Here is a 14968-nt window from a genome sequence, read left to right as displayed (position 1 = left end):
GCGCCGTGACGGGGGACACATAATAAGTTCAGATAAACACAAGCGTGTCACCTTCAAGCGGAAATGGTCACTGACATTGACAGGCCATTTGCCAACAGCGCTCCTTATTGTGTACACCTGGGCATGAAATAACATGACACTTGTCTGGATGCTGGGAATGAAAACACTCATGAATATAAACATTTTGAGCAGTGTGGGGTTCTGTTTGCTCTCTTGGTTTTTGTTAAGTCACATTGGATGAAAAGCATGAAGAAATAGTGTATCTAATGCTATACCGCTAAAAGGATTTAAGGGGACGTGATTCCCCACGACTTTGTCTTCATGTCTGACCTCTGACTTTTGCACCCTCCTTCTCACAGTGTTTCTGACCTGCTACCGGAGTTGAGCCGAGGCGCAATTCTTCCCATGAAAACACATGATAAAACCCTCACTGCTGAAGGTGCTGTGCTCCTCAATGAAATCTACCACTTTAATGCTGCCTCTTCTTCCGTCCGTCTCTGAATTCAGAATGATTAACACACCAGGGCCAAAAAATCATATTCTCCCAGTGTGCAAATATATAATAAGATACCCGCACTATATTCTGGAGGGTCTAACCAAGTCATTATTTCAACAGCTGTCCTTGAATCCAGATTTATTCCTTTTGTCCTGGTGGAAAGAAATCGTGCTGTAGCAGAACATTTCAGGCACAATGCGGCAACAGGGATGGAGAAAAGAACTCGAGGAGCGTATGAGTGTTTGGTAGCAGCATGGACACTTCCGGATGAGCTTCCAAAAGGAATACTCTCCCTCCTTTTCTAATACTGCCATCTGAAAAACATCCTTTTTTTCTTTTTGTTCCTGCAGAACATCCTCTAAAGGAAAACAAAGATGTGTTCATGATAGTGAAAAATAACCAATATGTATATTATAAAGAGGGCAAGTACTCGGGGCAAGAGATTGTCGTGCGATTTAAGTATTGTCTATTGTTGATGAGAGATGAAATGGAGAGACAACCATGCATTCTTTGAAGTTGTGCGTTTCTAAAAAGCACGGCAGGTCACATGGATGTTGTTGGGATCTGGTTGGTTTTCCCTTTGTAGATTCTACACTAAATGCATGCTGGGATAGATTTAGAAATCCATCCATCCATTATTTCTGTCCTCTGAGGGCTGGAGCCAGTCCTCATTGACAATGGGTGGGAGCGGGTGTACTTCCCGGACAGATCACCAGTCTATCACTGGCCTTGATTGAGAAATGTGCTTTCCCTGCGGCACCAAAGACACCAACCCAAGGCTAACCTAAACACAAGAGAGCGCCTGCTCCAACATAGCCAAATAAATGTGGGAAGTGCAAGATGAATTTGTTATTTCACAAAGCAGCTGAGTCACCACATCCCACATTGACTTCCACCATTCATACTGGATCATGACCAATGTAACACAATCATTTCACTATGTTGTGTATCCAGACCTGCTCATTGACGGACATCAGATTCACTGTGGATTTAAAGAAAAACAACCCTTCATGCTACAACAGTACAACAGAGTGGTGAAAACCATGATCTGAGGATTAAAGCCCCGCTGAGCTGAGAAATCAAGACAGGATTAGTAAATGGACGTAATAATCTGTTTATGACAATGGTCAGACTAGATCACTATTCCTAACAGGAGACATCTACTTCTCTGTTTCTACAACGGTTGTTGGATTGATGATACTGTTTGACCACGCAAGTCCCGGCAACTACCGTAAACGACTTCTTACTATAATGAAACTGTCTTCTCGAACTGGTGATTTTCTCTTTATGTGTTGCTTGTGAAATTATTACTTATTTTGGCCAAAATTTATTTAAATAACCGTATTTGGAGGACAGTAAAATGGCAAATTTGACATTGATGGTTGACTCTCTTTCATTCCGTTGATGTTCACGTTTCAATGTTTTATACATGAGGGAATCACAGGAGTTAGTGCTACAAATGGCATTACAGAGAAAGTCATTTGGCCTCCTGAGCCTCTCAGTTTGCCACGGACAAACTGTGTCAAAGGCCTTGTCCGAAGCTCCGCAGAGCTCATCCTCTACTGTCAGAATTCCCTTTCTCTGTTTGCCTTGTATAATTCACACATAATCCCATAAAGTACACAGAGCCAGGCTTCACACAGTGAATATTTGCTCCTCCCCGATGCTGCCGAGCTACGTTTCAAACCTCCAGGTTAAATGAGGCGTTTGATAAGGTTTTTAAAATATTATGTAATGGTTATGGCATATTCACACTAGAATAAGTAAAAAAAACGACAGACTATAGATGTGACTCTAATACGACAGCTTGAAATGTAAAATAAGTTCAGTTTATTTTCCTGGGAGTTGACCTTTCACTAATGTCATGGCATAATACCCTTTATTCGGTTAAAGGAAGAAAGAGGAGTAATTACATATATCAGCGGAGTGCAATGCTTGAGTAATAACCAATTAATTGAAATACATCATGCTCTGTGGATACGTGGGCCTACAGGCTTCAGCACATCAGCCCCAGAACAACAAGCAGGCAACCAAGAGGAAAAGTTTAACAATATGCACACACATTTCCGAGGCAAATGTAGCGGTCTCACGTATAAAATGATGGATAAAAAGCAAAACCATAAGCAGTTTAATGGAAGAGATGAACATTTTACCGTCGGCAAGTGATGCTCCCACTGTACGAATGCATCAGTTCAAAAATTTAAGAATGCAACGTGAAAACCTAAACCAAAAGTAGGATTCTCTCATGCTAGGACATCCGAGGTATTCCTGATATTTACAACACAATTAAGGATCTTCAAATAAACCACAACGCTACTCAGACAACGAAGCAAAATAAATGAAAAATGAAAGATCCTCCCAGTCAACTGCTTAGTGTCTCTGCTTTATAGCAGGTTGGATGACTCATTGAAAAAACAATTTTTGGTAGCAGGCCTCTTCACTCTCAGCAAGGTCCTTAAAGGTCAATCATATTGATGGGTTACTCCAGATATGAGCACACTGAGATTATGACAAGAGTCTCCATGGGCAGATGTAGGTGGCTCTTACTTAAACACAGTGATGTTCTGCATCCGCATGCTGACATCAGCATGGAAACATTCTCACAAAAAGAAACGCTGACACAATGATGTTCAGCACCTTGGTTTAGGGGTTAGCGTGTGAATATTTTGTAACTACAATGGCACGTGGTAGCCTAAGAGAGATCATACCTCTGCCGAGGCCATATGAAACCACACCTAATTTTACTAGATCTGTTTTTAGATTTTTTATTTGCATTCGTTTTCACACAGAATTATCAGATCCCTTTCATCAGAGTTTTTTTTCCCATCAAGATGCATGAGTTACTCTCTGAGAAATCAATGAAAATGTCCTTGCAATGTCGATAAAAAAAGAAAGAATCCTCCATCTTCCCCCTGATCCTGATCGTCGTTCCCATACCCTTCCCCAAATTTTATTTTTTAGTGGTTTTTGCAGAATCCTACTAACTAACAAACAAGTAGGGAACTAGAAGTAGAGGAAAACATCCTTGGCAGAGCTAATTAGTTCAATCACAAGCCGAGGCTGATGGGAATGTCCTTCTTTTGCAGATATTTGCTTGAAATACAAATTGTTGGACAAATGCTGACCTGGTGATTTTAAAGGCTGGGGATAAGGTTACTGATGTCCGTTCCGAGTTTTTCTATATTTATTCCTCTGGACACAGATATTTTTGACTAAAGAGAGAAAATAACCTATTCTGAGTTGAGGGAGGGGCGTCACAAAATTCCAAAGGTTTCACTAGTCAGACGTGAAATTGAAATTCATCCATCAGCTGATATGTAAAGAACAGGTAACACAACCAGACATTAAGCGACACAGTCACGTTATTTTGAAGTGAACGGTATTGTCGGCTTCACAAAGCTTCACCTCCATCATTAGGAAGCCTTACATCACTTCTTTTGTCACACGCGATCTAAATGTCAGGAATGCACAGCCCAGCCTTCACCGCTAAGAGCTACAGTACGGCAATCAATGGCGCGGTCTCACAGAGCCCTGCTAAGTAGTCCATTCTTACGGGCGAGTATCCCACTGCTCCGACAGATGGAAACGGCCACAATGAGCCGGCTCCCCATGCAAGAGGGAAGCGGGGGGGCGGAGGGTCTGCCTTGTAACTGACAAACAATTGACCGACCCCCCGGCAGGCGCTTGGACCGACAACGTTCGATATTTTGAAGATGGCGGTCGATGTTAGAAACTGAAAATTATAGACAAGGTCCTCTGGGACATTGCCTGGACGTGTCTCACTACAGAGGCCCGCTGTCACATGGCAGCTGTCCTCTCTGCGTCTGTATTGTCTGGACTGAAGACATGAGCTGGGACAAAATGCTCAGGAATGGATGTGAAGCTCTGATTCATTTTAGCCAGTGACTCTGGCTACACCCACACTTCGTTTTCATTTGAAGGCAGCAAAAAACAATCTCTTTTCTATCAGTTTGAATCCATACTAACACACCTTAAAATGCATTACACTGGGGATGCGTGTGCCGGTGTAAACAGGAAGGCATGCGTATCCCGCTGGACACGGGAATTATCAGTTGCTCAACCAATAGCTTGTCTCCTTTGTGTGTAAACAGTTGTATCATTGTAAAATGCAGAATTTAACTGCACATCAGCGATAGCAGATACAACAGGGTCAGCAACACTTGGGCGGCCGTGGCTGAGGGGTAGAGTGGTCGTTCTCCAACCAGAAGGTCGGGTGTTCGATCTTCAGTCTTTTCCATTTGCATGCCGAAGTGCCCTTGGGCAAGATACTGAACCCCTAAATGGCCCCCCATAGATGCTAAATGCACTAATTATACGTCGCCTTGGATAACAGTGTCCGACAAATGACGTGTAGGCCATGCCGCATTTGTACACAGGCATGCTTTTTGTGTTCCTATGGAAGGGAGTCATGTGACAGGATCCTGCCGAATCAGCAAAGGCTACCTCATGACCAAAAACACCCAATCAGGAAGTGGTTGGAAGTCCTTACATCATTGTTTCCAATCATCTTACTTTCTGCCCGTCCAGACTTCAACCTCAGCCCCGACGTTGCATACACTACTACACTAAAGTAGCCGTGTGGATGTAGCCTCGACGTCAGTGATGTTACTTCCACTGCACTGTTTTGGGTGATGTTATAATAAGTATTGTTTAAAACCATTCATCATTGGAAATAGAAATGAAGACATCTTGTGAGAGCACACAGACGAGTGAAAAGCCGACACACTCCAGCTACAAACGCAATAACTCCCCCCCCCCCCCCCCCCCCAGCGTCTTTCACACTTTCTCCTCTCGTGTTTGTCTTTGGCCATTTTCAATTACTCGCGGAGCTACTATCCCCTTCCTTGATCTATCCACAACATTGTTATCTTTCTCTGCTACTTATAATATGTTTACTCATCCTGATGAATTCAATTACATCTTTTCGGTGGAAATTACTGCGGGGGTGGCTCAGCCTGCCAGAGGTCAGAACTAACTGTGAATACTAAAACCTGCCCCCCTCCTTCCCCAACACATTACACAGCCTATTACCTGCTTCTTTCCACACAGCATGCTCTGACCTAACATAAGCCTTTCCACTGGCACAGATGTAATGCTTTCTAGATGGGATCTGGCGTGAAGAAGAGGGGGAAGAGAGCTAGAGCTGTCGCCGGGCCTAATCGTTTCAGAGCGCCATCCCAACTGCAGCCCCCAAAACACGCCAGTGCTGATTAGGGAGGTGTGCTCACAGCCAGGCAGAGCGTGAAAGGTGCGGGAAGGAGGCTCGGCCTGGGGGAGCCCAACCATGCCAACTGTTTTTTTTTGTTTTTTTTTCAGTGTGCGACTGGTCGATCGATAAGGTGCGGGGCCAAAGGCAAAGCAGGTGGAAAGTAAGCCGGTGACGTGCAGCCTTGAAAAAGTGGCAGGCATGGCTTCATTTCGGGTTTTGCTGGAGGGGTAGTCCTCACTCTGAATAAATTGCAACCACCGCCGACTAACCAGGACCAGTTTCTGAGTCCATTGCCCTCCCTGCTGGATGCAATACAATACTCTGCTTTGAAATGGAGAGCGGCACAAGCAGAGAAAATGTTCCTCTTCCGCCCGACGATGTATGTTGCCAATTTCATCGCAAATGTGTGACTTTAAATCTCCGAAGAGATTGCTGTGTTGAGAAAACACATGAACCTCTCACGCAGTTGTTTAAACGGAAGAACCCATTTCAGGTCTATCCAGACTGTCAAACTGATTAAACAAACAGAGTGGAAAAATGGGAAATCAAGAAAAAAAACACTCTCCTCTCAGCATTTGACTGCTTTATTGTAGGTATTACTTCAGCATGGACTTTAGTAAGAACAAAACTTAAATTTACCTGCGATAGAATATAGACCAAATGTACAATAGCATATCAAGTTGCACCCTTGTAGTCATCTCTGTGTTAACACGTATCTCTAGGTATAGGAGTTAAAAAGAGACACTTGAACAGGAGCTCATATTATCATGGTTCTGATTTAATAGCATAATTTCTAAATGGCAGAGTATCCAGCACTGTCAGGAACGCGGGTGTATTAATTACAGTAATTACTGTAGTCATCGTGAGTGTGATGTCAGTGTTGGTGTAACTTTAATATTCAAGCAAATTATACCTATAGACTTCAGATTTATGAGTTGAGCCAATGGCAGGAAATTCAACATTCAACAGTCTTCATTTTTATATGAACAATAAAAACTGTCGTCGAACAGTATGATACCTAGCTGGGCCTCCGTTACCACAGAAACAAAGACATATTGAACATAGGTCTTGCTGGCTTATAAAATTATATATTTATATAGATACATGGTATGTATATATACGTACATGCACATACCCCTTGTACTGTATATACACACGTGTGTTTTGTTCAAAGAGCTGCAGCAGAATCTCAAGGTGAACATTATTGCAACAGCTAGTTGTTGTGTAGAGTGTGTGTTAGTGTTAGCTATAGTTGTGTCCGTCATACTGGTGTCTCTGAGCAGTGTGTATTAATCTGCCTGGTGGATAGAAGCTGTTACGTTGTTCAGAAAATGAATTCAAACATAAACATTTTCTCTCTGAATGGCCTGATTTTGAAAGATGAAGCTACCACACAGTATGAATATTGGGAATATGAGTCTAATCACTTCACAGTTTACTTAAATTTAGATTTAAACCAGATACAGCCACTTTAAGTGACGACACAAAGATTTATATCCTAAATAGAGTAAAACCAGCTGTTTGTGAACGCATCCGCGCAAAACACTGATGAAATCCATAAAGATCCTCATAGATATACTACTTTTTCCCCTCTGACAAATAAAGCCCCGCACTTTTGAAAAGCGGAGGAAAATATATGAGGCGACGACTCAAATTAGGATGCATAGAACAGTCTCACGGAGCGAGAGAGGCATTTGCACATGAAGAGTTGGAAATGAGTCGCATTCAGCCAAGCTGTGAGCTCCACCTAGGAGGCAGTGAAAGAGACCGAGACAGGCACAGAGCGGGGCTGAGGCAGGCAGGCGCCAAGCCTTGAAGAGGGCCACTCTGGCATAATGACTCTCATTTACCATTGACAGGCCTTGGGAAAGTTAAACTAATTATGACAGCACACAGATGCTGAATAGCCCTTGATGGAGTTAATCACTGGCAATCTAACAAACAGGTGTTGAATGATTTCTGTTACCTCCCCTAGAATTAGAGGATGTTCAGTTTTTTTTTTCAAGCGCGCCATGATCCCGGGAGATTTCATTTTTGCGAACACGAGCAACACTTCCAGCTCCAGGAAGCAGAAAGCCGGTGCTGTGACCTCTAATGATAGCGAGACAAACGGAGAGATTCACAATTGAGTTAGATGAGCACACGCAAAGTGCTGGTTCGGAACATGAAAAGAGCTCCATTCCGCTGTGGTGAAAACAGGTGTCAATACAAAAGCGAGGAAACGTTACTCCATCCTTTCGGTGGGTTCATTATCTTGAACACTCTCAGTGGAGTCGATTCCAATATCATCCTCTTCCCGTATTAATCTTGAATCAAGACCAACGCTTCGTGGTAAAGTGTATTTCAGTTCGTTTTGACTTTGTCGTTTGACGGTGGAGTGATTTATTCTGTTGACACACGAAATTCATGGCTGTGAATTACTAAGGCAGCAAACGTGGCATCCAAAACACTAAGGTGTAACAACTAGAGAGAGCTTGTGGTTTAAGACATTCTCAGCTTTTGTTTCTGTGCAAGATAACAAAAAAGTATACAGATTTACACCAAACATTGTGAAAGGATGCATCATGGGTCACGGGAGGAGCCATTCAATTTTGGTCGGGGTCAAGGATTTTTTAAATATATACTGTATATATAATGCAGGAAAAGATCATTTAAAAACATTTTCACTGTTTTCATGACAAATGTATTTACATCATATTTAGGGAACAGATATTTTTGAATGTGTGAAATTTGGTGCAGCTTGTTTTAAGTACTAGAGGAATGTTGGAGTTATGCGCTCTACTAGGTGCAATTTTATTTTGGATAGTATTTGCATCCAGGCCATTCTAAAGTAATATCCAACTATGCCTGCTTTACTGTTCTGTTTCTTCAACATGTTCTACTTCTACTACTAGTCGTATTACTAATGCTACTACTACTGCTACGGCTACAATACATAACCCAAATTGTTGCGAATAAAATAGGTCTTCCCACACCCAACATCTCTGATCTCAACTGTGAGGCCACCACTCGCACCACAACCTCAACAGCACATGACATCATTCACTCACCCAACTGCCACTTATGAGACGTTCTTACGATTACAAACTAATATCTCTAGCCTGTCAAGCAGAACAAATCATCTTTCTTCATGGTTGATTGACGCAATCCAAAATGCAATATGTTGTGTTAAGTTTTGTCAAATATTATAATGATGTTTTGTCCAAAATGAGTCATTAATCTTCTGAACTTAAACAACAACCTTTCAAGATTTTGCAGTTTGCCACTGTTGTCTCCTTTCTGTTTCTCTCCTCTCAGTGTGTGTGACCACTCAGTGTGTGTGACCACCCCCCCCCCCCCCCCCGGAGCTCTGGAGCCTCGCACCTCCTGGTCCATTCACCTGCTTGCATTCATCCCATCATCCTGGTCTCCACAGTATAAAGACCCCGACTGTGTCCGAAAACCACTCACTAACCACTACATAGTGAGTTAGCCATTTTTGTAGCGCTGTCCTTATTTTTAGTGACATTTGTTATACTTTATATAGTGCACGCATTGTTTCCCTAGATGCATCCTGAAGAAATAGTGTATAACCAGTATACCATCATGCATTGTGTCTCGGTGGACAGGAGAGAGGGAACAGGGAACAGTCAGAGAGGCAACAGGGAACAGTCAGAGAGGGAGGAACAGTCAGACCTGTCGTACAAAAGTAAATACGAGCAAAGCAGCACTTCACAGCACAAACTGAGACAGACAAGTTTATTTCTTATTTAAAGATGGTCATTCAACATGTTTTTTTATCTCACAATATCATCGTACGTGCCAAATAAACATTTAAAATTGACTGTGGGATTTCCCTCCAACCAACGTTGTTGTTATCACAATCTTGGACAATGACGTGCACCAAGTAGTTCCCCAAAGCATTTTTTCTTCTGCTGGTTAGCTCACTATATAATCCTCTGCATAGACGTTACTATATAGTGAAGTAGAGGTTAGTGGATGGTTTCAGACACAGCCCCAGACCTGACACACTATCATAGTTGGATCTGCCACAGTGGTATTTGTGCCATGACAAACTGTGATTCCCACATTTTTGTTGAATATTAATCCCATTCCCTGAGCTCCAGATCCTCCCACTCTGTTGTTCTGGTTTCTCCCTGGTTCAGTCCCAATCCCTGGGGTTGTGGAGACATGGCCTCCTCACCTGCCTGACCCTGATCTCTCCAGTTCAGCTCATTCAGATTCCTCAAATGTCTGCCACTCCTGTAACTCCTTGGACTGTAATTGTGTGAATAAACACAACTGGCTTTTTGGAAGTGCTACTTCTGCCTCTACATGTTTGGTCCTAAATCCAAATCAGGGACTTGAAGCTGTTTTGGATTAATAAACTTTCCAAACTCCCAGATCATTACACAACACTGTTGCCAGAAGATAATGCTTGGGTATAAAGATAATAGGCCTGGCTGAATGTCGTTAAGTTGTGTAAAACTTCAAGTGCTTCGCTCACTCGGCCAAGAAATGGACGCACGATTAGCCATTAAGTATCTGTCATGTTTTTATTAGACAATCTAAAAACATCTAGAAAATTGATATAGTTTTTTTTGGGAATGAATGAGTCATAGCTGTAAGAGATGAATATATTTTTAAGTGCATGTACTCAAGTTTCAGTACACCCACTTTGACTGAGTCTGACGATTTCCACAGTGTATGTTCCTCCGGTATTTCTGACACAGAATCGTATGTGACAGAGTCCTGTGAAAGTAACTGCTACCACTGATGGCACGCTTAAAGCAGGGTATAAATTTGATTGATAGCCCTTGTGACGACTTGAAGCTGTTGCCTTTAGGTTGCCTGTGCAAGTTAACGTTCATAGAAAGTTTTGTCACTCTGTCCCTCAGTGATCTGCAGTGAGATAATTAAATGCCTGTGGCGTTCTCACACGGAGCTAATGACTTGTTACAATTTGGAAATCACGTCTTCGAAACGTAGTCGCTGGGAATCTCTATTAAACATGCAACACATACCTCACAACAAATACATTAATGTTCTAATGAAATGAATGCTGATTTCATTCATATTAAAATACAATTAATATGTTTTATTTTATTTACCCGTTTCTGAGGATGATGAAATGTAGATATAAGGAAAGCGCAGACTCAGAACCACTGAGTGCCTTTGACATTTCTACACAACATCAGGGTCAGGGACAAACTAAATAAAAGTGCCTCATGAAAAGCCAGATTTAGGGGTTGTGCGTTTTATTTCTCCTGTTGTTGTTTTCTGCAGTTGAACTCGAAGGGTGGTGAGGTTTTGATCAGACTTTTAATGATCTTTCCCTCTCTCTCCCCAAATGACCTCCTCTTTCTAATGTGAGCGAAAAATGCAACAAAGGATCGACCAATGCATTAGCATAACAACATTATCCATCATAAACTTCTACTTTGTGCCGATAGTCTTAAATACTGTATTTCTTGCACAGTCTTTTCCTTAATGAATCTTTAATCCATCCACTTTTTCCCTGACTCTGAAAAGGCATGAAAACTTAGAATCCAATATAATCTAATAATAATTCACAAAACAAAGAAGAAAATTACAAAAGCAATGTTGTAATGTTTTCCCATTTAATATCTACAGAGGATTCAGCGAGTGAGATTTTAATAAAACAATCCTGCCTTCTGGTATTGTAAAATAAAAAATAAATCTTCAGAGATTCTGAAAACTTCAGTTGCGCGGCACAAAGGAAAATACATAATCAGCTTTTAGAAATGAGTGTTTGAGTCACAATCGATGTGCTGTTAAAACTCAATTGTGAAAATCCCCAGTAACAAAAGCAGTCTGATCTTGCACTGCAAATAGCAAGTGTAAGGAACAACGCAACATGAATGCAAAATAAAAACCCCGACGGTTGAAGGAACAATCAGTTGCTTGTCCCTTTGATGACCCTCTGAAGCTTTAATTATAAGGAAAACGATTAACTGAAAAGGACCTTTTTTCCTTTTCGCACAATGAATTGCTCGGTGCACATGGGGAACTAATGGCACGGTTCTCGAAGTTTTTTGCAAAACGTCTGTGTCCCTATGCTCATGACTGTGAGATGCAGTCGACAGGTGTTTGTGTTCCCACGTTAGAAGAATCACACTGAGGCAAATTCCCCGGCTGTGCCACAAGTGAGACCTCTTGTAAACCTAAACTTCCCTCACTCTCACTCATGTATATAAAACTGATTATGGCAACACATCAAAACCATCAGAATTCAAATGTTAAATGTCCCACCTTGGAGGATTACAAACACATGAAGGCTTCCTGGCCAAGCATCAGCGGAGAATTCACTAATGGGGCCTGTTTAATTAGATTTTTCTGAAAAAGAAAAAAGTGCACGGTGCACTTGTTCCTCTCCCTTGAGTTTTGAGCCGTGACTGAACCATGCAGGTGTTTTTATTTGGATATGTGCAAAAAATAATCCTACTCCATAAGCACTACTTCATAGTTCACTGCTGCTTGAGTGTGTGTTAACTTAAAGGAGTTAATTAAACATTTAAAGAATGTAAAATGTCTCCTGCGGGTGTTAGGTTATACAACAAATAATTGGATTTGCACTTTAAGGTGGTGAAACTCTGCTGAAGGAACGCAGCACCTCTCTTTCACCATGGAATTCAATCAGCAGGAGCTATGTTGATAGTGTGAGATAATTTTTCCGGCAGATTTTGGATGCAGCTGAGATGAATCCTAATGACACGCACTGCCCCAGCAGGACGAAGTCATTTTCATAGTTATTGTGTTGTTTAGAAATCACTCGGTTCTCATAGATGGGTTCATTTTCAATCCACAAACGGAAAGCTTCCACAAAAGGTTTCATCAAAAGAGGACGTACAGAGGCATTTATTCCACCTCATGCAAAAGGAATGGGATATAATAAAGTATGTTACTCGTGGTTAAATCAAATGTGTGAATAAAAACTGTCAAACGTGCAAATTGTAATTTTTTCTATATATTTAACACTTAATGCTGATTATTTATGTATTAGTATTTACTACATATAAATATGAAAGTCCTTACTTATGTCCAGCAACGTGGACAAACTGTATCTGCCTTCACTACCTCCGGATGTGACTCATGTCTACGTCCACTATCTTAACAAAATGAGATTTACTGTACATTCTCATTAACTGTACGTTGATTTCAAACTTCGCAGAAAAGTCGAATCATAGAAAAAGCGTAGTTAGAGTGATGATGAAGAGAGGGCAGACGCACAATAGAGAAATAATTAGGACAAGGCCACTGTGCACGGATCCGTGGCCGCTTCCCACAAGCACTCAACTGTGTCAAACAGCTTGGTCAATAATCTTCAGCAATTCCCGAGGATTAGAGTCTTATTACCGAGCACCGTCTGTCACACAGACCTCGGTGCCCAAACAAGTCATCCTCCCTGAGTGTTTACTCTGCGGGTCGCAGCAGATAAATAAGAATGTCACAGGGGGATCTGACCACATTAGGTCGAATATGGATTAACAAAAAAACTATGTAGCTTGGATATGTTATTATTATTTACCCGAGGAATTTTCTTCAAGCTGAATCTGTGTCCAAACGTGTGTTTGTGAGTGTGTCTGTGTGTACGTGCACTCGGGGCAGCTCTGGAAAGGTGCTGTAAGTTCTGACCATTATGTAACTGACTGTTAAACACATTTTACCCTGTGGCAAAATATTGGGATCTATAACTTCTAATTAGCCATATACTCTGTGTGCAGTGTGGAGCCACATGGACGAACGATTTTCATTTAGCTCCTGCGTACTTCTGATTTAATATCTGAGAAGAAGAAAAAAAAGTGGTATTTCATAATGTGTGTGTGTATGGAGGAATTATTTGTGGCATGCAACTTTTGCTTTTTTTGGCAGTATCGTGGCTTCTCTTTTACACCTTGCTTATTATAATATTTCAAACATCACATTGACTTTCGATTTGTAAGCATTTCTTTTTTTGTTAATACAACCACAAACACTGAGTCGTGAAGCTGCTGTCATTTCCCCACACTGAGCTGTGTAGCTTCGCCTTCCACAGTTTGAAAGAAGGAACAATCCCCACACAAAGTACCTCCGTGCAAACCCCAAGTTCCTACCTTGCCCGTGCGTGTTGCCCGCGGCGGCAGCAAGAACCAAAACCGCGAGCAGGGTCTTGAATGGACAGTCCTGTCGCCCACACATGTCTCCGAAAGTCGAGGTCGCTCCTCGCGTGTGCAGCCGAACACCGCGTCTTTGTGTTAGAAAAAACTGAAATACTTCCAGGGCTTGAAAAGAATAAACAATACGGCGGAGTGGGGGGGTCAAAAATAAGCAATGCGAGGGTAGTACGGGCTGTACGATAGAAAGAGAGCCGCGCTGGTTGCCGGCTGACTTCCTCCACGATTGGCGGAGTGGAAAGAGTCGAGGATAATCAAGTGAAATGCGGAGGTCTCTTTGTAATGTGGCCGCTCAGCACAGCGGATTCCTGGCGGTGAGAGCTGGCGGCACATGGAGAGGAGAGAGAGCAGCCGAGACTTCAGCACCGCGGACAGCTCCTAGCGTCAGCGCAGGGAACAGCCCCCTGCGAGTTAGTGAATGGAGGGAAAAACCTTTATTTAGAAAAAATACAGTCATCTGTTATCAGCGAACATGTTTTTTAACTGTTTCCATCCACAGGCCAGTCATTATAATGGTCAGATATACAGAAAATGTGGATATATTCAGGAAATACTGAATCTTGTGCTGCTAATTCATTACAAAATAAACCAACAGACAGTTTTTTTATCCTCATATCCCTTTTTTTTTTAATGTAATTTTTTACAATGGACAAAAGATGGAACATACAGGATGCAACAGAAATTCACAAACTCACCACTAACACAAATGTTTACATGGATAACAGAGTAATAGGAAGAACTGTTCAAAGTTTAATCAAAACAATTCGAGGGGGGTATTTAAAATAAAGAAAAAAAAATAGATGATTGTTTCCACCCATTTGTGGGTCTATTCGCGCTAACACCACCATGATTCTATTCATTGGTTTTATTGGCATCATAGTCCTCCTAGTCTTTCCCTGGCCTCAGAGGACACAATGGTGAGTGAGGAGTCTATCACATGCAATAAAGCACAGTAATCCATCAGAGGCTTTGAGATATTGTCGGTGGGAGGCAAACATGTTTTCAATATCAACATAAAAAGACAGAACGGCAGATTGAATGATTTGTCTTCTGTACAGAAATCCAATGTTTGTTCTTCAGAGTGAGCGT

General features: G+C 41.8%; 1 protein-coding gene across 1 annotated transcript in view; it reads right to left on the bottom strand.

Moving 5' to 3' along the window:
* Nucleotides 1-13904, bottom strand: part of LOC128457031 (seizure protein 6 homolog) — an 84166-nt gene extending 70262 nt beyond the window's left edge. The window contains exon 1 of the mRNA XM_053441523.1: nt 13820-13904. Coding sequence (XP_053297498.1) covers nt 13820-13904 — 85 coding nt within the window. The remainder of the gene's footprint in view (nt 1-13819) is intronic.
* Nucleotides 13905-14968: the final 1064 nt, after the last annotated feature.

This window comes from Pleuronectes platessa, chromosome 15 (assembly GCF_947347685.1).
Source record: "Pleuronectes platessa chromosome 15, fPlePla1.1, whole genome shotgun sequence".
Lineage (NCBI taxonomy): Eukaryota > Metazoa > Chordata > Actinopteri > Pleuronectiformes > Pleuronectidae > Pleuronectes > Pleuronectes platessa.
This window is presented reverse-complemented; position numbering and strand designations above follow the sequence as displayed.